The sequence below is a fragment of the Artemia franciscana genome, chromosome 13, assembly GCF_032884065.1.
Source record: "Artemia franciscana chromosome 13, ASM3288406v1, whole genome shotgun sequence".
NCBI classification, from domain to species: Eukaryota; Metazoa; Arthropoda; class Branchiopoda; order Anostraca; family Artemiidae; genus Artemia; species Artemia franciscana.
Window position 1 is genome coordinate 34,890,987 of NC_088875.1, and position 26,961 is coordinate 34,917,947.

The 26,961-nt window shown below is 34.1% G+C and overlaps 1 protein-coding gene across 1 annotated transcript in view; it reads left to right on the forward strand.

Moving 5' to 3' along the window:
- LOC136034306 (tyrosine-protein phosphatase Lar-like) overlaps positions 1-26,961 on the forward strand; it is a gene marked incomplete in the record, with an annotated part of 449,438 nt that overhangs the window by 253,511 nt on the left and 168,966 nt on the right. The window contains 2 exon segments of the mRNA XM_065715442.1: positions 23,348-23,487; positions 26,449-26,648. Coding sequence (XP_065571514.1) covers positions 23,348-23,487; positions 26,449-26,648 — 340 coding nt within the window.

Sequence of the window (26,961 nt, forward strand, 5' to 3'; positions counted from 1 at the left end):
GGATGAACCGAGATGACTCGACCAGATAAATATGATAGAAACCATGAATAAGCATTCCCTCTTATTCCAATATGGGACATTTTCAGAAGAAGAATCTTGTGTGTTAATGAGTCAAACGCTTTTTGAACATCAAGAAAAAGAGCAGCAGGTATCAAACCAGAGTCAAGAGCTGAATTTAAATAATTCAAGAGAGTTGCACATGCATGCTCAGTTGAATGTTTGGCCCTAAAACCAAACTGAAAATCATGAAAAAAGAGTTTAGAATTAAGAAAATCAAGAAGTCGAGAAAGCATAGCTTTTTCAAAAATTTTACTAAACACTGATAAAAGAGATATGGGACGATAATTTGCAGGATCATTCCTTGATCCACCTTTAAAAAGGATGATAACACGAGCACGCTTTAGAGCACTTGGGAAGACACCATTTTCAAAAGAAAGATTGACAAGTCTCGTGAGGGCACACACAATGACAGGAAGAATGAACTTGACAACCTTAGTCGGAATACGGTCTGGGCCAGAGGATGAAGAACCCCTCAAACAATTGACAATTCTGGCTATTTCAGCTTCAGAGACAGGTTCCAATGCCATTGATTTAGGACAAGGTGGTCCTAGATAAGACCTAAAATCAGGTAGAGAAGAAGAAGGACTTACAGAAGAGGCTGTAGTTTTGCCGATATTAGCAAAATAGGAAGTAAACGCATCTTAAACTTTTAGCTCACCCTCTACATTTTTACCGTCAATCACAACACTTGAAGGGACAGAAGGAGGCAGAAAAGATGACCTGACAACAGAATTGATTACTTGCCATGTCTTCCTAATGTCTTTACCGCACGCAGAGAATTTTCTATAATAAGATAACGATTTAGCCCTTCGGCAAAGCGAATTGTAAACTCCTCTATAAGCTTTGAAAAGATGAGGCCGAGAATCACGCGAAAATGGCTTAGAGCACCTGTAAGCCTTCCAAAGAAAATTTTACTTCCTCCAACTTTTAAGGAGTCCAGGAGTCATCCAAGGATTCAAAGGGGTTGTTCTTTTCGATGCTGGATTCGACTGGGGTGCATTACATGTATCAAAGATAACTTCTTTCAAAGAATCATAAAACGGATTAAACAAAGAATCTATGTCAGATCCATTTTTAGAAATACTCCACGAACGACCTGCCAACCGTGACCTAAGAATATGCAAGCCCTGATCATTAAATTTTAAAGAGGAAAAACCTCATTAACTAACTTGATCGACTCCCTGACTTGGCGTAAAGCCACTCTTCCCAGTTTTAACCTAATTTCAATCCGAGTGATGGTCTTTTAATCCGAGAATAGATTCAGTTGACTGATTTAGCATTGCTAATATAGGAGATATGTATTAAAAAAAAAAAAAAAAAAAAAAAAAAAAAAAAAAAAAAAAAAAAAAAAAAAAAAAAAAAAAAAAAAAAAAAAAAAAAACAAATAGTGTACCATGTATGTATTGGCCAGTTCCTCCTTTAAACCAATTGGCCATCATTTTCACGATGCCAAGAACACTAAGCGGTTGTTTCTTCTTTTGAAAAACAATTTTTTTTTAATATAGTCATCCGTAACACCATCAACTAGTTCAATAAATCCTAGGATATGAAAGTCAAATAGCAGTCGAAACCATTAACATTATTAATGGACTCATAAAACCGAGGCCACAAATGCCCACTATCTCCACAGCATTTATGTATAGCCACTGTGCTACATGACCACTGTAGGTGTAGAGGACCACTGTAGGTGTCCTCTCGGGTGGGGTATTTTGAGATTGACCTGTCTAATTATTTTTTTCCCCTTTATGCCTTACATGATAGTAACAGTGAGGGCAGATTCACGCGCCGAATATCAATGGCAAGTGGCATTCGATCTTCAGAACCCTACTAGCTAGAGAATTTCTTTCTCCATCTTGTGGTATCTTTTCTTGCGGCACAGTCTGCGCTACACATGTCCAGGGAGGCGGACCCTCTTCCCTCAAGCCATGATTTTGACAGCCATTGCTAGCTTTTGTTCGTCCAGCCTCGGCCGCGTATTCCACAAGATAGCCTGTCAGACCAGTGGGTGGATGGTAACTGAAATTAGCAGAAGGGCGACCTTATTTGTTCCTGCTATCCTCAGGGTCATCACGAGAAGGTTATGACCATTACCTCTTAGTCGAAATCATACTACCTCCACGTAATTTAGAAGGCAAAACTGAAACAGCAAGTTTGTGGATTATTAGTTTCAACTGCTTGAAGTGATATGAGCTAATTGTTGTTTCGCTTGAAGGTATCTAAGATCAATAATTGAAATAAGTAATAACATGTTTAGGAATCAAAACCTGTTCTACTAATTTCTTGTAAGATCTGTTTTGCCAAAAATTCCTTCTTATCGCAAGGAAGAGAGAATGGGGTGAAAAAGCTGTTTATTTAGTTTGGTACATTGTCCATTCGGAGGTTTTATACATCATGACACAGAAATGAGTGGAAGTTATGACCCGTAAACTATAAATGAAAAAAAAAAGAATGGTCTGGTTACATCATTGAACTAGATATAAAAAGTTGCATAATGTACTATTAACTTGAATATACAAAAGTGCAAAATTATGCAACATTTCTAAAATTTAATTTTTTTCTTGCAAGGACACTTTTTTCAAACCTTAGCAAAGGAACAGGGAAACAGGCACAATTTCCTTTAAAATTAATAAATAGAAAACAATTTATTCCTGGTAATTTCTTGAACTTTTGGGAACAGAATATGTGTACCTTTTTTTGTATTATGGCACTTTGCTGTCGCTTTACTTTATTGCTAGTGTTAAAAACAGCCTAGAGTTAAGCTCGGGTTTCCTAGGAGTGATAAAAAAAAAAAAAAAAAAAAAAAAAAAAAAAAAAAAAAAAAAATTATCCTAATAATCGTGGTACTTGCTCAATGAAGAAGACAAAATTGGAGAATAAATTTAATTCAAATGAATAAAATAAGAGAAATTTACTCATACACTGTTGAAGTCGTCTTAAGCTCTAGTAAAGAAAAAATCTCTAAAAAGTCGTACTAAAAGCTATATTTCTCGTTCTTCTTTTAGAGACAGCCTTAGAACTAAGCTGCCGTATTCACTAATATAATTAGTTTCTATTTTCTTTTCTCTGTATTACTGCTCCTCTGAGTTCTGAGTTCTTTATTTAACATTAAAATCCATAAAAAAAAAAAATACTTCAAGACAATCTCCCCCATAAGGCTCCTTGGCCGGGAAAGAACAGGGGAGAAAAAAATACCAAAAAAAAAAAAATATAAACAAAAACCAAAAATTTAGTCGCCCACCTTAATAATCTCCAAAAAATGACAAGCTAGGCAGGGGGTAGCACATGATTTCACCAACTCAATTAAATATCCAACTCAATCCAGAGACATCAACTCCAAGGGAAACCGGAATAAAAAATAAAGACAAAAAAAAAACAAAAAAAAAACACAAACAAACAAAATTATTTACTAGCTAGAAAATCTCTGACATAATTTTTGAACATACCAAACGAGTGGCAGCTTCTCACGAACTCTGGGAGCGTGTTCCAGATCCTGTTGCAAGCTGTCAGAGGGTTGAAGTCAGACCTCACTGACGGTGTGTGAAGAACCAGTAAATTGTTGGAAGTGCGGAGATGATAAGTCGATTGATCAGAAACAAAAGATATATTATTACATAGGACAGCAGGAAGATGGCCGTGCAACTGTAAAAAAACGAAAGAAGAACAAGAAAGAAAATAGTGAGATTTCAAATCAAGCAAGGGTTTAAGTGAAAAACGGTTAGTTTCCTGAATAAGAGTCCTTGCTTTATCATAAAGTTTTGAAAGTGGCTTCAGAGCCGAGGGAAAAGTTGACATCCAAATAACAGAACAATATGAAACATAAGACTGAACTAGGCTGCAGAACAAGAGTCTTGAATCGACCCTGGAAATATATATTTGAGCTTTCTAAGGATTCCAAGACTCCTGGAGACTTTCATTTTAATCAGGTCAATATGATACTTGAACGAAAGATTTTCGTCAAGCAAGATGCCTAGGAATCGAACGTAACGATCCTTAGGTCTACTTAGAGAACCTCTTGATACATTTATTTCATTTAAATCAGGGCAAGCCTTTGAGACTCTGGAGAAAATGAGAAAACATGACTTTTTGACATTTAAGGCAAGATAATTTACATCAAACCACTGGATAACTCTTTCAAAAAGGGCTATCATCCTTGAACGAAGATCAGACTCAGTTCTACCAGTTGTGCCATGAGTACTGTCATCAGCAAAAGCAATAAGTGTATCCGGTAAGGACACACTCTTGTCACAGCTTATAACGGATACTGGTTGACAAAGACGACAGCAAATGGTAGATTTTAAATTTTTAACCGCATTAATAAGGTCATTGACGTAGATTAAAAAGAGTATCGGCCCAATGACAGATCCTTGTGGAACACCAAACTCTATTCCAGAAGGATTAGAAAAGTCCGGATGAACCGAGATGACTCGACCAGATAAATATGATAGAAACCATGAATAAGCATTCCCTCTTATTCCAATATGGGACATTTTCAGAAGAAGAATCTTGTGTGTTAATGAGTCAAACGCTTTTTGAACATCAAGAAAAAGAGCAGCAGGTATCAAACCAGAGTCAAGAGCTGAATTTAAATAATTCAAGAGAGTTGCACATGCATGCTCAGTTGAATGTTTGGCCCTAAAACCAAACTGAAAATCATGAAAAAAGAGTTTAGAATTAAGAAAATCAAGAAGTCGAGAAAGCATAGCTTTTTCAAAAATTTTACTAAAAACTGATAAAAGAGATATGGGACGATAATTTGCAGGATCATTCCTTGATCCACCTTTAAAAAGGATGATAACACGAGCACGCTTTAGAGCACTTGGGAAGACACCATTTTCAAAAGAAAGATTGACAAGTCTCGTGAGGGCACACACAATGACAGGAAGAATGAACTTGACAACCTTAGTCGGAATACGGGCTGGGCCAGAGGATGAAGAACCCCTCAAACAATTGACAATTCTGGCTATTTCAGCTTCAGAGACAGGTTCCAATGCCATTGATTTAGGACAAGGTGGTCCTAGATAAGACCTAAAATCAGGTAGAGAAGAAGAAGGTCTTACAGAAGAGGCTGTAGTTTTGCCGATATTAGCAAAATAGGAAGTAAAGGCATCTTAAACTTTTAGCTCACCCTTTAAATTTTTGCCGTCAATCACAACACTTGAAGGGACAGAAGGAGGCAGAAAAGATGGCCTGATAACAGAATTGATTACTTGCCATGTCTTCCTAATGTCTTTACCGCACGCAGAGAATTTTCTATGATAAAATAACGATTTAGCCCTTCGGCAAAGCGAATTGTAAACTCTTCTATAAGCTTTGAAAAGTTGAAGCCGAGAATCACGCGAAAATGGCTTAGAGCACCTGTAAGCCTTCCAAAGATAATTTTTCTTCCTCCAACTTTTAAGAAGTCCAGGGGTCATCCAAGGATTCAAAGGGGTTGTTCTTTTCGATGCTGGATTCGACTGGGGTGCATTACATGTATCAAAGATAACTTCTTTCAAAGAATCATAAAACGGATTAAACAAAGAATCTATGTCAGATCCATTTTTAGAAATACTCCACGAACGACCTGCCAACCGTGACCTAAGAATATGCAAGCCCTGATCATTAAATTTTAAAGAGGAAAAACCAGCTGTTTATTCAATGTTCGAATTAGAGTAAATATTTTGGTAAGAGTCAGTTTTGAGTTTTAGCTTAGTTCTTACTCCTCCCAGACATAGGGAGGAATAACAAATAGGAATAAAGGTAAAAAAAAATACTCCTCCCAGAGTAGGGAGGAGTTTTTTTAAATAGGAGGTGGACTTAAAATTCGGTCGTTTTCTTAGGTTTACACGTCTGAAATCGGGAGAAGGAAGTTGGGTGATTTTCTAAATTGAAAGAACTTAAAAAAATCATTTCATTTTTACTTAAAAAGTTCATTGTAATTCATTTCCACAAATATTCGACATTGTTTTAAGTTTAATTAATGAACGAAGGTTGAGGAAGAGGAAGCTCTTATTTACGGAATAATTTCTGTTCGTTTACAGTTTTAATATTGCTCCTTACTTTCAGTTGAAAAACTGGTTTTTTAAATTTAATTATCTGAATGGGATGAAGTAAAAATTATGTTACCATAGTGTTTAGTTCAGAAGAGGACTTAAATTAGAAACATGTACGCACATGAAAGGGCCTCTGGGCTCTCCCCCTCCCAAATCCTAAATCCCTGGATTATTCTTATTCAAACTATCAATGATTTTTTTTTCTTTTATTATTGCTTCCATCCCCAAGAAAAGGAGGCTGGGTGATTTTCTAAAGTGAAAGAGCTTAAAAAGTGTTTTGTTATTAATTTCCTTTAATATTCGTGGTAAAATTCTCTTCCCCGTTAAAATGCTAAATATACAGTCCTTTTGGCATGAAAGGATCCCTTTTTTTAGTTTTTAGCTCTAATTCTTTTTGACCCCTGCATTAATCTTTCTTTTTAAATAAAAAAAAAACTCCTGCAAAGGCTAAATTGCAAGGTAAACCTTATTCTCTGTCGTTAAGGACTGTTTGAACTATCCATTTCAGAAATAGATGTCTGTGTATGAAGTTGACACGAGTCATAACCCCTCTCTTTGATTGTTTTTATCAATTTTAAAAAATCCATCAACAAGATGAATCCTCCTCTTTTAGTTGTCAAAGATTTTTTGTGTTCCCTTAGAGAATAGTTGTAAAAAATACTCACATAGGATTCTATAGTAAACGAAAGATTGTTCTCTATGTAACTTCCGATATTGAAATAAAATGCTCGTAAAATTTTTAGAAAGTATTTTTTTTGGTGAAAAGAAACTGATCCAATGAGTAACTTTTTCATGCTCAACGTTTTTAGCATAATAACTAGTTGAAACATGTTTAAGAAATTAAAAATTATTTAAATTTATTATAATTCTGAGCGGCAGATATAAAAGGTTTGATTTGCCATAAAAATTTGTTGGTTGGTATTCGTAGCTCACTGGCTAAAGTTCATCAGAACGTTCCTATATTCTATGCATTTGACTGTCATAGCTGAGTAGTGTGGTTTAGTTAACAGGAGGCTGTGGGTGCGACTCATATCGACTGCAACATTTTTGCTGCATGATTTTATTGATGAAACTCTTTTAAATATGACTAAAACGGTATCTAACTGCTTTAGCTATTCGGGGTGAGATGTGAGCAAAAGGCTTAAATAACATCTTTTAAATACCGTAATTACAATAAAAATGGGTGCTTGAATTCATTTATTGAATAAAAACATTTGTCAAGGAAGTCTATCAAAAGTTTTATATGAGACTTCTGCAGGTGAGAACTTTTTATTCCCCAGGACTTATAAAAACTATCCAAAGAAACTGTCATTTTGAAAGTAATCTTAAGCCCATTCCCTCACCGAAGTTGACATGACCCTCCGCCCCTTTTTATCGCACTTATCAAGTTAAATTTTTTTGTGAACTACATGAACCCTATTTTATTATCGTGTATATTTTATGGTTTTTATTGTGTCTTCATGGATGATAAATTGAATAAAACGACTAAACATTGTATGTTTTTGCTAAATGATCTGAAAATATGTTAATTACCTGGTTGTAATGAACGAAATCTGTCGTATTTATTCTTGATAATTTCGTCCATCTGAAAATTACTTGTTCAGTTGTCCTAATTAAAAACCTTAAGCGCACTGTCATTTTTCGAGTAGCCGAATAGGCTACATTCAATATTAAGCCCAATACAACGGAAACTGATCGGCTAAAGAGGAGTAGGTTGTATACCAATACTATTGACTAGATGTATTCTGTTGTCCTGATTAAAAAGCAAATGTGCTGTCATTTTCCGAGTAGCTTAATAGACTACATTCAATATTAAGCCCTATACAGCGAAAACTGATCGGCTAAAAAGGAGAAAATCAAATTCTAGAACCAAATTTGATTGAAAAGCATATGCGCACAGTCATTTTCTTAATAAGCTACTTTTGAGTCAAAAGTAAGCTAGAGTCTGGACTTGAAGCGCAAATGTTTTATTAGAAAAAGAAAAATAAACTGTCATTGCAGATAAACCCTGCCAGGGAATTCTCCAGTGAAATGTTCTTTTTTTCAACAAAAGCTTCTTTTCTGTCACTAGGGCTTCAGAAATAACCCTAACTGTCCTTTCAGGAAGGAATTAGTAGTATGCTTTCTCATAAACGTCAACAAGAATCCCACCTCTTTCAATATCTTCATTTTTTTTTTCAAATGCTGTGTATCTAAGCACCTTTTTGGTGTTAAATATTTCTATGCTCGTTTTTTGTGTCCCTTTAGATTAGACATAAAACTATATCGATACAATTGACTAAAGTAAGTGAAATCATAGTTATGACTTTTCATAACTGTTCAAAATCATAACGCCCTGTGTGTCATTGTCCATGGTTTTAAGAGTTGAGTTATGTACCCCATATATACTTACTGGCCCTGTTAAAGAGATTATTTTTATTTGAGGAAAGTTCAACAATCACTTTTCAGTCCCTTATTCAAAGTGCAATATTTTGTGTAACTTTCTTTGTAATGTGTTGCATAATGGACCTGCCACTATAATGAATGCTGAGTTAATTTCTCGAAACGAAACTTTCTACAATGACTTTCACTAAAAGACTGAACATAGCGTTTCAGTAGGGGATAATTTAGTCTCTTTCGTATAGACTTATAAAATGTCAAAAGAACCTGTCATTTTGGACCGGGAAATCCAGTCTCTTTCCTCGATGAAATTGATATGTATCCTCGCCCTTTTTTCTATAGCTTTTATTAATTTAAATATGTCCATCGTGTTTCTAAGAGAGAAATGTTTTATGATTTGTGTCTCCTAATTGGATGATGATGTGTTTTGAAGGAGGGAGTACTCTCACAGAAAGAAGGTGATGCTAATTCTACTCCTTCCATCTCTCATTAAATTAAAGTGCTTGAAGTATTGGCCGATAATATTTCTTGAAAAGATATCAAGAATCAGGTGATACCTTTTATAAGTGTTCAACTTTGAATAGATACCATGCCCAGCTGTTATTCAAAAGCTAGTTTTCAAATGCATCTAATAAATCACGTTTGCTTCGTATGGTTTCACTTTTTTTCCAAAGTGTAAGTTGCTGTGTGAACAACTTACGTAATTCCAAAGATGCTTGCCTATCCTGAATTTGCTAGTAAGACTCAACTAAGTTCAGGTCAGTTGAAATCGGATTTTGACTTGGTCTAGCTCAAATGATAGATGGACTCTAGTGTAGGATTTACTTATTCCATATTTGTGTATAATGTTCGTCACTACCTTATTGCGAGTTTGTTTCTTTAGTACTACCTTCGTACTTAAATGATGAATAGTAATATATTTAGTGGCTTTTTTGCTCATAATAAACAAAAGTGACAAATCTAGACGCCACCCTTTTCTAGGACTCATCATGGAAATTGTATGTTTCTACATTTTCCGTGAGAAAAATAATTTCTTCGCGAAAAGCAGTTTTGCAAAGTCATTTGCCAAAACTAAGATATAGCTGGGATTTGGACCCTATATCTTCTCTTGTAATTAGATACAGGATAACGCACAGATTTTCGGACAGGCAAATTTGAGAACCTCGTTGCGTCAAATAACCTACCCGTAAACTCTTTAAAATTAAGGAAAAATTATTAGAGATTTTTTTCCTTCAGCTACCCAAAGAAAAGACGTCTCTTGATTTCTATCTTTGGACTGCAAAGACTGTAATTATTTAGCTTTCTACACTTTTTTCATACGAACAGTACGAAAAAAATTGGTTTGTCTCTAAACAAGTGCTGCGAGGTCTGTCATCTGTCAAACACTGGTGGTTCTTCCATTTAAAACGACATCTCTGTCCGATGCTGAATATTCCAGAAAAGCGACATCTATTGTAACTTTTGAAGAGTAAATTATTTTGACGGTGAATTCAGCAGGAGATTTTAGAGGTTATTATTACAAGATGGAAACTTTTTTCCATATTGTCAGATCCTAGAAACTCGTCAAAGAATCTGTCATTCCTGAAAGGAATCTCCACTCTCAGTCTATTTTCTTGGTGAAATTGACAGTAATCTCCGCCCCTTTTTTATTTTGCTGTTCGTAAATATCTATCGAGATGTAACTTATCTATCGAGGAAGTGGATGTCCTTTTTTTAGCGTGTTATATGTTCATGATCTTTTTCTGTGTCTCCTTAGAGAACAATCCTGTGACATACTGTCGAATGAATTTCTAGTAAACCGTAGATATATTTTGTTTATGTTCACATTTGAAAATAAATATCTGCAAAAAGTTTGGGTTAGAATATAAGCTTCCAGAATATTCTTCTAAGAGTGCTATGTAGATCGCTAATTAGTATTAGTATATCTTAGAACATAAACGTCGTGCTGCTTTAGCCTTCTCATTGGACCAGAGGGAATCTTCATGAATATTATTTGATCTTGAATCAGCATAGATAGTTTGCCATTTTTTTTTTTCATTACAGTCTTCGTGGCTCCATAACAGGTAATACCGCTAGCCCTGGTTCATATTTTCCAGCACTGAGGTATTTATTATACATTCTCTTGAACGGGTCAAGGGAAGGATTTTCCGGGTTTACCTCTACTGGCGAGCTATTCCGTGTGGCTACCGATCGTCTGACAAAACTCGTTTTTAGATATTCTTGACAGGGAACACCCTGCTCAAGGTGGACTTGACGAGTTGTACTTCGGCGATTTGATTGCAAGGGCTTTGCTCTGTCAGGAGCAAACTTCGATAGCTCCTTTGATGGATGGTTATACATGTACTTGTAGAAAACCGACATGGACGCCACGTCGAAGCGTTCCTGGACCAACTGGGGGTCTTAGCTATCGTGTTGCCAGATTTTCTGCATGAGTGGCTCAATCTTGAATCTGCTGATTGGGGCGATGCAGCTTTGTAGTGCGCCAGCGAAGAGAGGACATGCATATTCTATGACAGGTCTGATGCACGAAATGAATAGTGACAGAATAGACTCATCAGGGAGGAGACCTTTACATTTTAATGTAACTCCTAGCTTCGTGGAGCAAGATAATCTAATTTTACTGAGATCCTCAGTCCATGAGAGATCCGAAGAGAAGTTATCTCCAAGTAGGCCTAGTGTATCAATTCGTGTTATAGCCTTTCCTTTGAAGACGAAATCAGGATCAGCCCTCATATTACACGCCTTAAAAATTAGGAGCTCTTTCGTTTTTAATGCTTTAGAATTGACAACACACGCATCTGTCCGGTCCTCAAACATCCCCAGGTCAGCCTGAAGCTCCTTGTGGGGCTCGCTGGGATATTCGTCCCTAGCAATTGATGTTTTTGTTATCATTTCATCTGCAAAGTGGTGAGGTTTCTTCACAAGGTTGTCCCCTAGGTCGTTTATGAACACCAAGAAAAGAGTTGGACCTAGGATACTTCCTTGAGGTACTCCTGATAAGACTGGGTGTTCTTTTTATATTAAGCCGTCGAGGACAACCTGCAATGGACGTTGTCGAAGAAATTCAGCAAGCATCTCAAATAGTCGACCATACACGATTAAAGGGTTTTGCGATGTCAAAGGAGAGAAGGCGAATACCGTGCCCCTGATAAAGGAGCTCAACTCATTCTTAATACTGCGTATTCAGACAGTCTAATGTAGATCATTTTGAGCAAAAACTGTATTGCGTGTCTGCCAACAACTGATATGACTTGAGGCATTGATAAAGTATCTTATTAATGACGCTTTCATAAACTTTACCTATGGAGGACAGCAGACTTATTGGACGATATGATCCTACGTTAGTAAGGTCGAATTTAGCCTTTGGAAAAGGTACCACATGAGTAATTTTTCAGGTTTTTGGGAATGACCTGCTGCAAAGCATTTTCTATGCAGTGAGGCTTTTTCGTGAAGTATTGCTGCTTTTTGTGGGGGATTTTTTTGAAAATTTACCCCACCGATTTGCCGATAAGAAGTTTCTCAGACCATTCCAGTCTGTGCGGTTATACTGTCTGATGATGCCCTCGAGATTTACAGGTGGAGGTATTTTGAGATTTGCACGGGCTATAACTGCCAAATGGTCGCTGACAAAAGGATAGCTTTTGACACTAAAGGAATCTCAAAGATCAGTTAAGAATAGATCAAGCCGGGATGATTCATGAGAGCCAATATAAGTGTCAAATTCAACAAGCTGTTGTAGGCCATAAGCAAGTCTCTGGTTTAGCAGAGCTACGCCTTTCACATCAGTCATACGGCTTTTCACCCAGTGGCCATGAATGTTAAAGTCTCCTTGGATCATTATACCTGATTTATGGAACTTTTGCTTTACAAAATTCCAAGCAATCTTCCAGATCTTCGGTGATTTTCATCTTTGGTTTTGACTGTACCAATAACAAACGGTTTTTTTGGTAGGTTTATTTTCATTCAAAGGACCTCCTTATCGCTAGGAATCAAAAGTGATAAACATGGGATGCTATTTTTAAGGAACATAGTTACACCACCTCCATCAAAAGTCGAGCTTCTCTAGTTTTTGCGATCCAGCCTTATCAGAGTGCAACCAGAAATTTTGATTTTACCATCAATGACGCCAGAATTCAAGTTGGTATCAGATGCAAACATGGCAGAAGGGAGGTCTCATTCATCATATGCTGAAGGTGATTCAACTTGGATCGGAGACCACGTACAATGCAGTGGGTAACAGTAAACGCATCCGTGAGAATTGCCTTGGGGTGCACATTTGATCATCTACTGGAAAGAAGTCAGATCCGAGGCTATTTTTTTGGTTTAAAAACTAAGTAAATACCGGCTGAATGGGTAGTTGGCTCAAAAAGCGGACAAAAAAAAACTCCTAAGACAGACTTTGTCTTCGTCAGATGGAGCCGTCATAAGATCTCATATTTAAACTCAGCAAGAGATGTGGTTACCCCAATAGGGGCAAGAGTCGGCAGCTTGCGGTACCTACCCCTTTGAAGCTCTGTGGGCTACCGCCAACCCCTGAGTGGTTTTCCGGAGCATACCAAACTTGCAGAGGCCATTATCCTAGTCTGGATCTTCCGCCCTTTCGCAGTTTCCCTCCTGGAGAGGATCGCCAACCGATGGTATCTTGCAGTGCTGTACAATTTAGCCCATTGCTGGAAGATGATTTGCAGCTAATAGGACGTGTCCACACGCCGATGGGCACTGCTCAGTGTGCACCAGAGTGGCCTTCTTGCTCCTCCGCCTCAATTTATGACCCCCGAGTGAGGGTTCCACATTATGAGTTTATGGACCCCAGTGGCTGGGCCACCCTTGGTCTGCGCCTCTCTTTATGGGAGGTTCAGGAAAAAGTGGCCTGAATTTAGCTAGGAGTTATATCTGCAACTTTAAAATATACTCTTTTAATGTATACTCTTAACACACACACAGCGCCACCCCAACACCTAGTCGGTGGGGGCGCTTTGCGCCCCACCCAAGCCCCCCCGCGCGCGTAAGTCGTTACGCGCCATTGTATGTTTTTAACTACGTAAAACTTGCGAATATACAACATTCTTCGATGTCCCATTGTCTGTGCATATAAATAGATTGTCAGGTTTACCGACTCTTGAACATTCAACATAAAATTGTCCATGGGAAAAACAATCCTTATTCAGTTCTGGTCGTCATTTGTGTCCCAGTGTCCCAGTCTGTAATTTCTCTTTGAGCGTCCCAGTCGCCATTTATATTCCCTGTGTTCCGATCGTCATTTGTGTCCCGGTGACCCGGTCTGTAATTTATCTTTGAGTGTCCCAGTCTATAATTTCTCTTTGAGTGTCCCGGTCGCCATTTATATTCCCTGTGTCCCGGTTTTTAGTTTTCTTTTTCTCCTTTATTTTTCATTTTTTTCCTTTTTTTAGTTATTTTTCTTTTCAGTTTTTAGTTTTTTTAGTTTCTTTTTATTAGTTTTTGTTATTTTCTTTTTATTTTTTTGTAGTTTTTTACCTTTTTTTAGTTTTTTCTTAGTTTTTTTTCTTTTTTAATATTTCGTTTTTTACCTTTTTTTTAGTTTTTTAGCTTTTTTAGTTTTTTTAGTATTTTCTTTTTAGTTTTTTTATAGTTTTTACCTTTTTTAGTTTTTTTTCTTCTTTTGTATTTTACCTTTTTTAGTTTTTTTTATAGTTTTTACCTTTTTTAGTTTTTTTTCTTCTTTTGTATTTTACCTTTTTTAGTTCTTTTTTTTCTTTTGTATTAATGCTAAGGCCAAGGTTCGAACTTGGAACCTCTCGGACCTGGAACATAACGCTTTACCAACTCAGCTACTTCGGCTTGAATACATTCGTTTTTGAATTGGTATATGATGTGTTCCGGTCGTCATTTATATTCCCTGTGTCCCGGTCGTCATTTGTGTCCCGGTGTCCCGGTCTGTAATTTCGTCAGTCGACAAACATGACGTCAGACGACAAACAACTTCATGACGACATACAGCTCAATCCTTATAATGACGTCAGTCGACACACATGACGTCAGTCGACACACAAACATGACGTTAGTCGATAGACCCACAGACAAACAACTTATATATATATATATATATATATATATATATATATATATATATATATATATATATATATATATATATATATAGATATATATATACTAGCTGTTGGGGTGGCGCTTCGCGCCACCCCAACACCTAGTTGGTGGGGGTGCTTCGCGCCCCCCCCCAAGCCCCCCCGCGCGCGTAAGTCGTTACGCGCCATATTAGTTACGCGCCATTGTAGTTGTGTCCCTATGTCCCACCTGTGAATATAGATAGATATATATATATATATATATATATATATATATATATATATATATATATATATATATATATATATATATATATATATATATATATATATATATATATATATATATATATATATATATATATATATATATATATATATATATATATATATATATATATATATATATATATATATGTTTTTAACTACGTAAAACTTGCGAATATACAACATTCTTTGCTGTCCCATTGTCTGTGCATATAAATAGATTTTCAGGTTTACCGACTCTTGAACATGCAACATATAATGGTCCATGGGAAAACAATCCGTATTCAGATCTATACCTCATGATTCTAATGATTGCCCTTGAGCTTTGTTGATGGTGATTGCTAATCGACCATTCCCTGAGTCGCCATCGTCATTTATATATCCCCCTGTGCACCCCGGCGTCCCCTTTGTAGTTATGTCCCTGTGTCCCGGTCGTCATTTATATTCCCTGTGTCCCGGTCGTCATTTGTGTCCCGGTGTTCCAGTCTGTGATTTCTCTTTGAGTGTCCCAGGCGTCATTTATATTCCTTGTGTCCCGGTGTCCCGGTCGTCATTTATATCCCCCTGTGCCCCCCGGCGTCCCCATTGTAGTTGTGTCCCTGTGTCCCGGTCGTCATTTATATTCCCTGTGTCCCGGTCGTCATTTGTATCCCGGTGTCCCGGTCTGTATATACATTCATTTTTTAGTTTTGTTTTTCTCTTTTATTTTTTTCCTTTTTTCTTTTTTTTCTTTTTTAGTTTATTTAGATTTTTAGATTTTTTAGTTTTTTTATTAGTTTTTAGTTTTTTTGTAGTTTTTACCATTTTTTTAGTTTTTTTAGTTTTTTTTTTTACTTATGTCCTGGTCGTCATTTATACTCCCTGTGTCCCCGTCGTCATTTGTATCTCGGTGCTTTGTTGATTGCTAATTTATATTATATTTATATTTATATTTTTTATATTTATTAATATTTTTTTAGTTTTCTTTTTCTCTTATTTTTCAGTTTTTTCCTTTTTTTTAGTTTTTTCTTTTTTAGTTTTGTTTTTTTTTTGTTTTTTACCTTTTTTTAGTTTTTTTAGTTTTTTTAGTTTTTTACCTTTTTTAGTTTTTTTATTAGTTTTTAGTTTTTTTTTTTTAGTTTTTGCCTTTTTTTAGTTTTTCAGTTTTTTTTAGTTTTTAGTTTTTTACCTTTTTTTAGTTTTTTTTAGTTTTTTAGCTTTTTTAGTTTTTTTTCTTTTTAGTTTTTTTTGTAGTTTTTACCTTTTTTAGTTTTTTTTCTTCTTTTGTATTAGTGTGAAATAATTCAGACGTCATATGCGGACAAACACGACGTCACTCGACAGACAGACAGACAGACATAACCCACAAACAACTTATTTTTATATATATTTATTCATATTTTTTTAGTTTTCTTTTTCTCTTTTATTTTTCAGTTTTTTCCTTTTTTTTAGTGTGAAATAATTCAGACGTCATATGCGGACAAACATGACGTCACCTGATCCCACAGATCCACACACAGACAACTTATTTTTATATATATAGATATATATTTAACTACGTAAAACTTGCGAATATACAACATTCTTCGCTGTCCTATTGTCTGTCCATATAAATAGATTGTCAGGTTTACCAACTCTTGAACATGCAACATAATAATTGTCCATGGGAAAACAATTCGTATTCATATCTATACCGCATTTTTCTAACGATTGCCCTTGAGCTTTGTTGATGGTGATTGCTAATCGAACATTCCCTGTGTCCCCGTCGTCATCTATATATCCCCCTGTGCCCCCGGCGTCCCCGTTGGAGTTGTATCCCTGTGTCCAGGTCGTCATTTATATTCCCTGTGTCCCGGTCGTCATTTGTGTCCCGGTATCCCAGTCTGTAATTTCTCTTAGAGTGTCCTGGTCGTCATTTATATAGATATATAGATACAGTTTCATTTCAGTTTTTTTTGTTTTTTAGTTTTTTCTTTTCTTATTTTTTTCTTTTTTAGTTTTTCTTTTTTAAGTTTCTTCTTTTTATTGATAATAAACCTCAAAATTTTGGGTATCTGTTTTAAGGTTTTCGAATTACCTTAATCTTTTGTCAAAATATATTGAAACATTTGTGGAATTCCCAGTTTTTTTAGTTTTTTCTTTTTTTTTAGCTGTTTAGGTTTTTTTTAGTTTTTTTTTCTTTTTAGTTTTTTACCTTTTTATTTTTTTTACATTTTTCCTTTTTAAGTTTTTTTCTTTTTTTAATTTTTTATTTAGTTTTTTTTTAGTTTTTTCTTTTTAGTTTTGTTTTTAGTTTTTTACCATTTTTGTTTTTTCGAATTACTTTAACCTATTGTCAAAATATTTCGAAATATTTATGCAATTTCCAGTTTTTACATTCTAGTTTGTTTTCTTTTATATATATAGAAGATATAATCTGGCGTAATGGACAGACAACTTATTTTTATATATATTGTCAAAATATATTGAAATATTTGTGCAATTCCCAGTTTGTTTAGTTTTTTCTTTTTTTTTTAGTTTTTTAGCTTTTTTATTTTTTTATGTTTTTTCTTTTTGGGTTTTTTCTTTTTTTTATTTTTTCAATTTTTAATTTTTTTTTTAGTTTTTTCTTTTTAGTTTTTTTTTAGTTTTTTACCATTTTTTTTTTTTCGAATTACTTTAATCTATTGTCAAAATATTTCGAAATATTTATGCAATTTCCAGTTTTTACATTCTAGTTTGTTTTCTTTTATATATATAGAAAATATAATCTGGCGTAACGGACAGACAACTTATTTTTATATAGATAGATTTATAATATATATAGATACAGTTTCTTCTTTAGTTTTTTTTTCTTTTTTAGTTTTTTCTTTTTTTTAGTTTTTTCTTTTTATTGATTTGTTTTCTTCAATCTGTCAATGTTCATTCTAACATTGACTCTTGGAAAAATCTTTACGTGCCAAGCATGCTAAAGCTCCAACAATTTATATTAACCCTCAAATTTGGGGTATCTGTTTTAAGGTTTTCGAATTACTTTAATCTATTGTCAAAATATATTGAAATATTTGTGCAATTCCCAGTTTTTTTTTAGTTTTTTCTTTTTTTTAGTTTTTTAGCTTTTTTTAGTTTTTTTTTTAGCTTTTATCTTTTTTATTTTTTACGTTTTTTTCTTTTTAGGTTTTTCTTTTTTTAATTTTTTTAATTTTTAATTTTTTAGTTTTTTTCTTTTTAGTTTCTTTTTAGTTTTTTACCATTTTTCTTTTTTCGAATTACTTTAATCTATTATCAAAATATTTCGAAATATTTATGCTATTTCCAGTTTTTACATTTTAGTTTGTTTTCTTTTATATATATAGAAGATATAATCTGGCGTAACGGACAGACAACTTATTTTTATATATATAGATATATATATATATATATATATATATATATATATATATATATATATATATATATATATATATATATATATATATATATATATATATATATATATATATATATATATATATATATATATGTGTGTGTGTGTGTGTGTATACACACAGTCAGAATGGACCCTCCTTTTTTGGCTCTTATAACCGTATTTACCTCAATGCCCAGTAATTTTGATTTTGGATGGTTTTTAGTTGTTGATGGGGTTTGTAATCCCTCCGTCATTAAACGTATTTTTTTCTTTTGTGAACCCATTTTATAGAAATAATTCCGGTTGTCGTATCTCTATCACCAAGGAATATTATGGTCATAGTTCATATCGTTTAACATCTTCTTCGTGATTAAATATTGCGCGAAACAGAAGTGATAAAGGAGGCAATTAACAAGTTCTATTTGGTATCAATTAACCTTTTTCTTTTATCCATTATGCTGTCACGAAATACCAGAATCATGGAAATGGTAAAAAGGAATCAAGCTGTTATTTTTGAAATTTGATTTAGCACATGACCTTTTGGCTATGCACACTGCAATCCTGTAAACACTTTCTTTCATAATGTTTTTTTGCCATTCAAGCTTTAGTCGTTTCTTTCTTAAATCACGTATCTGTTTATAGTTCAATTTTTATAAAGATAGTCGTGTATGGCAGGATTTGTATTAAAGCGGACCAAGTGCAGTAAAGTAACTGTTGATATACACAGGCATCGCCAGTAAGAAACCAAAATTAAGTTTTTCGCTTTTCATCTGCTGATTGTGATTTTGAATCTGTTAGGCCGATTTCGTCGTTCTCTTTTAAATTCTTTTTTATTCTGTTCGATCTTTGTATTTATTTAAGTCATGTTTCTAGGTGATGGGGAAATTTTCATAAAGACACCAATATATTTACCGTAAAGATTCAGAGTTGAGGAAAGTAACTCTTGAGTTGCGCATAGGCTTATCAAGCTAATAATCGTAAATATAATAAATAGTTTCTCCTGGGCCATTTGTGACGCATGTCGCGCAGAGAGACGTTTTATGGCAGTTAATTTTATCACCAGGTCTCCTCCTCTGTCGGCTCTGCGACAGCTGGGATCGAAACCCTAGCCCCAAATGACGAAGCAAGGGATCAATCCATTAAGCTAACACAGGTCAAGACTTCTCAAGTTAAGTAACTAAAACTAAATTAGTTGGCCTTGGTAATAATTGTCTAGAATCAGTAAAAATATGTGGGACCGGTCGATCATGAGAAGTATGATTACTTTATGGCAAGAGCAATGACCAGAAAAGCATGTTAGATCTTGATCACCGTTGCTAATACTCTTTATTATTATTATTTTTTTGGAGCAACTGATGAAAGGTCTTGCCACTGCACGGACTAGAATTTGACTGTAAACACACTGAAAAATATGGACTGTTATTTATGTGCTGGAATTTAGTCACTTTGACACTTTGAGCCACATCCTTTCTTTAAAGTTGAAAATATTCGGGCATTTGATGATGAGGCATTAAATGATCCTATTTGCAATACAGTAATAAAATGTAAATGTGCGTGATTTTTTTTATGAGGTCTAGAATTTAATATATTTAAGATAATTTGGCTTCTAACAGTGCAATGAGACTTAAGTTTGCGGCTGGGAAAACAGAGCATTTAAAATGCCTTCATTTTCAACTCAATTTGTTGGTTATGATGATACAAAAGATATTTTCTCTCTCTTTCTCTCTAAAAAAGAAGAAGAAAGATTTAATGAAAATAAAATGCAATATTTATGACTATTTTTTTTTCTCTCATTGAACAAGTTTTAGTTTAATGTATTTATTATAACTTCCCTTCTTATTGTAAAACCGGAATGCAAATATTAGGCTAAGACAAACAGTTTTAGTCTTTCAGTTTTAAGTGCCTCTGTTTGCAATTTAGCGTGGAAAGAAAGTGTTTTGCTTTATGCTTTATGATGAGATTGAATATTAACGAATCTAGTGAAAGTGACATTTATTAACCTTAAAATTGGTTTTGGGCTACGTATCACTCTTGAGCGTCTTTGGAACTGGTCAAACCCCTCTAATAAACCCTCTCGAAACACCTCTAAGCATTTCTTAAGAGAAAAATCCAATCTGTTTATGTTGCTCAATGAGAGACAAGGAAGAGTGTTAGCTATTCATATTTTTTGGGTTAGTTGAAAACATCAGGAGGACAAAGGGGGTTTCAATTGATAGCTGAAGAATAGTACTACCAGATATTTGTCATTTTTTAGAAGTCTTTTTATGCTGGGAGACATAGTTTTGGAAAATAACAAGATGAATATACCAGTTCAAAAAGTGCTACGTTGCCCTATTTGTTAATTTTGCACCTTTTTGCACTATTTTAAACACTACTCACCTCTTACACTGTTTCTTATTTTCTTTTTACGCTGATTTTTGAAAACTGCAGTGCGTGCAAGTAAGTACAGCGGACATGAGTGATTTTTTCGTCGTTTATTTTTGTGTTTTGATTTTTGGCGTCCATTATTTTGTTTCGTCCCGTGACGTCTTGTAGTCATGTTCGCGTTTTAGTTATTAAAGCTACCATTTTGCTTTTTTGTCTGTAGCAGTTTTTGCACACGTGTCCGTCAAACTTCTTGTGATTTTATCCCCCTAGTATAGACCTGAGATATGTATTTTTGTGTATCATTTTAGTACCTATACGCAATTCGAACTACGCAGTGTCCCAAGTTTTTCAGGGTTTTTCCTAACTTCCTCAAAAGAAAATTGAATTCCCTGAATTCTCCCCGAACATTGACGCTCGTAAACTCATGACAAAACGGAAATTTTTAACTTCCGTTTATGTTAATTTTTCGTGGAATAAGAATCAAGATTTCCTTCAAGAAAACCCCTTAAAAATTTAGGGATAGCAGAAGCACAGCTCGTGTTGCTTGTGCTCACAGCATTTATAGTATAGATCCGGTTATTTTTCCAGTAAGAACCTGCCTTTTTTATTATTATTGTTATTTTTTTATTATCATTTCGATTTGTAACACTAATCACTAAGGGACCGACCTTTGCTTCGTGAAAATACCGACAGTTTTTAAATCTCTTTCGGAAAACAACTTTTGTACGAGCTTTTTCAAATATTTAGCCGATAGACTCACCTTCAACAAATTTCTTAAAACTGTTCCAAGTGTTTAAGACGCCATTTATTTGAATTTTTTTTCGACGTGAAGGTCTCTGACTAATTTTCCCAAAGCAGTGACTTGTCTAGATTATTTTTTCCCACTTGGAAATTGATAGTGTGTCAATTTTCATTAAAACAAAATTCGAATAAATAGATAAATATACAGTTATTATAGTATTGTTCATTTAATAGGATAGAATATAGGTAATTAAATGATCTTCAATGTAACATGAAGAGGTATCTGGGGATTTTAATTACTTGCATGACCAATATTTCAGCTTTAGTAAGCAAAACAGAAAATGTAGATAATTGAAATGTAAAAAAAATACAAATGATATTCTGTTATTCTTTAAAATACAAGTAAGCAGTTCGTATAAATGTCAGGGTTCAATTAGACATACTAGCTTTTAAAAAGTTTCATTTTACTTTCAGTGGCCAATTTTTACTTTTTTCTGTAAATTATGTTTATTAACTGTTATTTGTATTAATTTACTTTAAGTGCTATGGGCGTTAACGCGTTTTGCAGCTGTAATTGCAAAAATTGAATATTAAATGTTGTACTGATGAATAAATTGTATTGAAGTTAGTGCTCTGGACGTGGAATCCTGAGGTCAGGGGTTCGAGTCCTTGTGTCACTGGCTGTTTGGTTTACGACCGGTGTCAATGTTGTGACCCTATAAACTCAGCCAGAGTCGACCTAGCTCTATATGGGTACCTGGAGACTTTGTTTCCAACCACGCATTGCACTACCACCATCGAATCAGGAGATCGGTGCTTGCGCATTCCAAACCACTTGTCAGCATGTGAAAAAGTTTTTTTTTCAAGTTTTAAGTTCTGAAACGAAAAGCCCTACTTCCAGCGGTTAGACACAAACTAAGAATTGAACTTTAAGCTAATGGTAGTATGTACAGTAAGTTTCATTTTGCTTGTCAATGAATGAATTTGTTCAATTACTTTCCTATTTTTAACAGTGAATCGGGACATACTAGAAAAACGGGTTTTCGGCCTTGAAAAAAAGTTGATTTACCTGAAAAGATTTTGATTTGATTTTCAACAAATTCTTTTTTTTTTTCATGTTGAAACTAAGTCTAGCTGACCGTTTTCTGTCCTGTCTTAAATTTATTTGGACCGATTTATTCTTGGAGAAAACGTTTCAAAAAAAAAAGAAAAGGTGTTTGAACGGCTAGAAATAGGTAATTAAATTAAGTTTAAACGAAACAAAAAGATCACTTAAACTGAAACGTTAAACAAAATGAACAGAAACTAAACAGGTATGAGAACTAAAATAAAAAAATTGCCAAAGGTAAGAAGGAAGCTGTTGTCTCTTAATATGCCCCTCTCTCAGTGTTTGAGTATAATTTGTTCAAGATCCTCATGTTTTAAGTACGTATTCGGCTAGACAATACATTGTGATGGTTGCAGAGTGTAAGATTAAATAACTGAAGAAACTTGTGTATAATAGCCAAATCTAATATGCATTTCTTTACAATACTTAGGCCACATTACAGCTACACTTGTCGATAAACTCAAAATTACGCACGATTACACTGCCAATTGTGTATCATATTCCTAATTTTCTAATTGGAAAATGTTTAACTCGAAAGTGTGTGTGTGTGTGTGTGTATATATTTATATATATATATATATATATATATATATATATATATATATATATATATATATATAAAAGCGAAGAACAACAGTTTTTTCAATAATAGGTGTGACTGTTGTACTTCACGCATACCGTAGTTTAATCACAGTTGAAAGGAGGCTGGAATTTTAATCGCATGTTCGCTTCTTTTGTCGTTTTTCACATTACGAAATTTGTTTTGCGGTAGAAAACACTTGTTCTCATTGCTATAAATAAGCTTATTACAAAAAGTGTGTTTATCTCCTTGAATTTCGTATTATTACTTTTTCCGGACGTGGATAGCCTTCTTTATTTCCAAAATGGAATAGCTGATCGTTTCTCTTTGTCAATAAGAAAATTAAGGATCCTTTTTTTTCGTTTTCTTTTAATTTAGTTCCCGGAGATCCTCAAAATGTGAAGGTACAAACTATAAACTCAACAGCAATTAGGATTTCCTGGCAGCCACCTTTGGATAAAGAACAACATGGTATTATTCGTGGTTATCAAATTCATATACAGGAGTTGGATACTTCGGTAAGATATTCATTATTTATTATGTTATATTTTCTACGTTATGTATCATTATTAATTATGTTAAATAATTCAGTATTTTATATTTATGTTTTGTTTTATTTATTTATTGTTATATTTTTAATAATATTATTAACATTTATTTTTATTTATCGTAATTCATTATTGACTATTACATTATTTATTTACAGAAATGTCTTTAATGAACTAAGTCTTCCACGCACGAAACTAAACTTCGCGCAATTGGCACAAACGACACGGAATGGTTATAAATAGCCGTATCTCTTTTGTTTTTACTTTTTTTTTTTAGTAAACCCAATTACATATCAGTTATATGGTAGTAAATCCAATATAGTAAATCAATCGATCCAGTTATGTTTTATTCGCTGTAGCAAATAAAACATTTAGGGTATTGGACGTCTGGGTATTTGCAACGTAACTCTTTAAAAAAAATAGTCTTTTTTTAAAAATTAAGACCCTAAACGAATTGTCACAAAAGTCGGGACCTATCTAGATCATTATTTCACCAAGAAAAATAGTTGTCTGCCAATTATGTTGTTTTCGAGAAAAATTTATAGATAAATAAATCAAATGTATATATACAATTATTCTTTGTTTAATAAGATTAAATGTTTGGTTTTCATTTCTTAAAATGATTATTTCATGTATTCTTTTTTTTATTGAGATGATAGACCTGCCAGAAAAACCAAAAAATTTGTTTCATTTAGCCATCATTATTTCTTCATAAAACTCTAAATAACCTGCAAAAAAAGAAAAAAAAAACTAAAAACAAAGGTTTTTATATGTCTTTAATCCTTCAGTCGTCTTTAGTCTGCTTAAAATCAACCTTGTATAATAACGAAAAACACAACTGTTAAGTCGCATGTAAAAAATGTGTACGATGTACGAATTTTGTTGGCTATCTTTGGACTTTCTGGTTGAGAGGTATAGGTACATTTTTATTGCATTATTGTAAAAAATTCTGAGAGGGGTGAACGTTGGACCAAGCTTTAGAGGAAAATATTTTAATACCCCTTGGAAAAGTTTACTTCTTTACTGAAGTTCCAACGGGAGTGGCGATTCTGTTAATTTCGTAGCGGTCCTGAAAACAACTAACGATCAAAGGGTAAACAGGATGTCTCTTGAAGATTGACCCTGTTTTGATCACATCTGCCCTAAATTTATTTAAAAATAATAATAACATACAACTTATTTTCCCCTCTTATTTCTCCAACTACTTGAAAAGACAGTAATTACAAAATTGAAAAAATTGGTTGTTTTGACTGTTCGAAATCGAAGATAAAATGGGCAATCCATTCTTTTTTCTTTTTTTTGAATTATGTCTTAAAATAGCCTTTATTTGTCCCAATTAAATTGATTTCAACTCCCCTTCCTCTCCCTGGCTGTCTCTCACTACGTGGTATGTGTCTCATGTTTAGAAGTGTATCAAAAGTTTTTTTGTTTTTTTTTAATTGGTTTTCTGTAATTATTTTCTCTCATGTTTCAGTATTTTATTTCTATGGGCATCAAATAGCTTCCTTTCATTCCTGTATTCCAAGCATCTCTGACCCTCTGAAAAAAAAAGTAACTTAGAGATCCGGGGGTCTGGCCATGATCGGACCATTGGAGAAAAATGGCGATAATGGGCGATAGTATATTTTTCTTCCCTATGCGGGATCATTTTTGTGTATCCTTTGTTTTATATATCGATGGGAAGATCTTTTCAGGAGTAATCACCAGGGATCTTGCTGATAACACTTTCCCCGTTCTCAAAAAGCCAAATATTTTTATTTTAAGCTGTGAGATGTGCCAGGGCGCCTATATTCACTGATTATGGAATTCTTCTCTTGGTCAAGTGTAAAGAAAAAAATGGGAAGAAAAAGCATATTAGATTTAGTTTTTTTCAGCAAAAAAAAGGGAACATTGCTGAATTTGCATTGTAATCCTCTGGAATGAGTAATCCTCAGGAATGAGTCCAGCAGGGACTCATTCCTGAGGATGAGCCAGATCCGGGCACACCTGAGTCCAGCAGGTGTGCTGGACTGCTGCAGACTTTTGGAGATCTACAATATAAACAATGTTTTATTCTTGAAAAAATAAGGTCCGATGTATAATAGTGAGACTTGTGGAACATTTCTAAATTAATAAAAAAAAAGATTCGATTTCATTTTTAACTTGAAAAAAATTATGTTGGACTGCCATCAATGTTTTTATATTTTTTTGATTTTCAGATATTTTGAGGATACTCTATTTAACCTCGCTCTACAAAGTTCTTTACAATTTCAAACAAAGTCTGTCTGGAAAGCAACTGTATACCCTATACATAACCTAAAGCATTCTTTTGTATGCTCAATTGCTGTTATGCTAATCAGCCCCCTCCTCTTCCCTATAAATACGTTTTTGCTACAACTGTGAATAAGAACTGTAGTATCATATCTGCAATATTTATTTAGTATATTTTCTGAGTGAACTTAGTGAGGAAATTAGTTTTCATCTCTCTTGAATTCAAGTTTTTACTCAAATTTTCCCAGTCACGATACATTTTAGCATGTTACCTTGGCTATATTTGATTGTACAAGGTCAAATAACAGCTCTTTTATAGTCTGGATCTTGCACTTCTTTTAAGCGGAACTTACTACTTTTTTCTCTCTCTTTATCTTGCTAGTGTTCTCGCTTTCTCTAGTTCTCTCTTTTTTTTGTTATTTTCGGAGGCCTGAAATTTCATTTTATTACGAATTTACTTCTTTTCTTGCATTGGGACATTTGTTGAACTAGTGATAAGCTTTAAATATCTATAAAATTACCCACTTCAAATAGTTGAAATACACTGCACGTCATATAAATAAAAGACTTCAACCAACTCTTGCTTTTTATTTTTATATATTTACATTTCTTATACCTTTTTTTACAGTAACATCCGCTTTGGTATCGCTTAGTTTTTTTTGTTTTTTGTTTTTTTTTTAGGGTCAGAATTTTCCAAACGTTTTTGCGAAAAGATACGACGTAGTGAACGTTGAAGAATATGTTGTGAGTGACCTGCAACCTGATACGATGTATCAGATTCAAGTTTCAGCCGTCACAAGAAAAGGTGATGGTCAACGAAGCTTACCTAAGGAGGTCAAAATGCCTGGAGGTGTTCCAAACCGACCACAAGTGACTCTCAAGTAAGTCGGCTTCAAAAAGGGTTAATTATGATTGGCTACCTTAACCCAGTTGAGTGGGGGGGGGAGGTGTTTAAAGTACTTTCTACTTAATATCAGGCTTCTCAAAAGTAATTTTTCATAAGATGCATTTTACGTGAAAGCGAAATTCAAGAAAAGGAAAATTTTTTTAAGGTAGTGAGGAGAATAAGAAAATTCATTTATTTCAGCTGAGATATCGGCCAAAATGGCTTTCTGTTGTGCTGAAGATCATTTTGTGCTGGTCCTTGAATTTTTTTTACTGGGAATGAGGGGGGGGGGGCTTTCTAACTCTTAA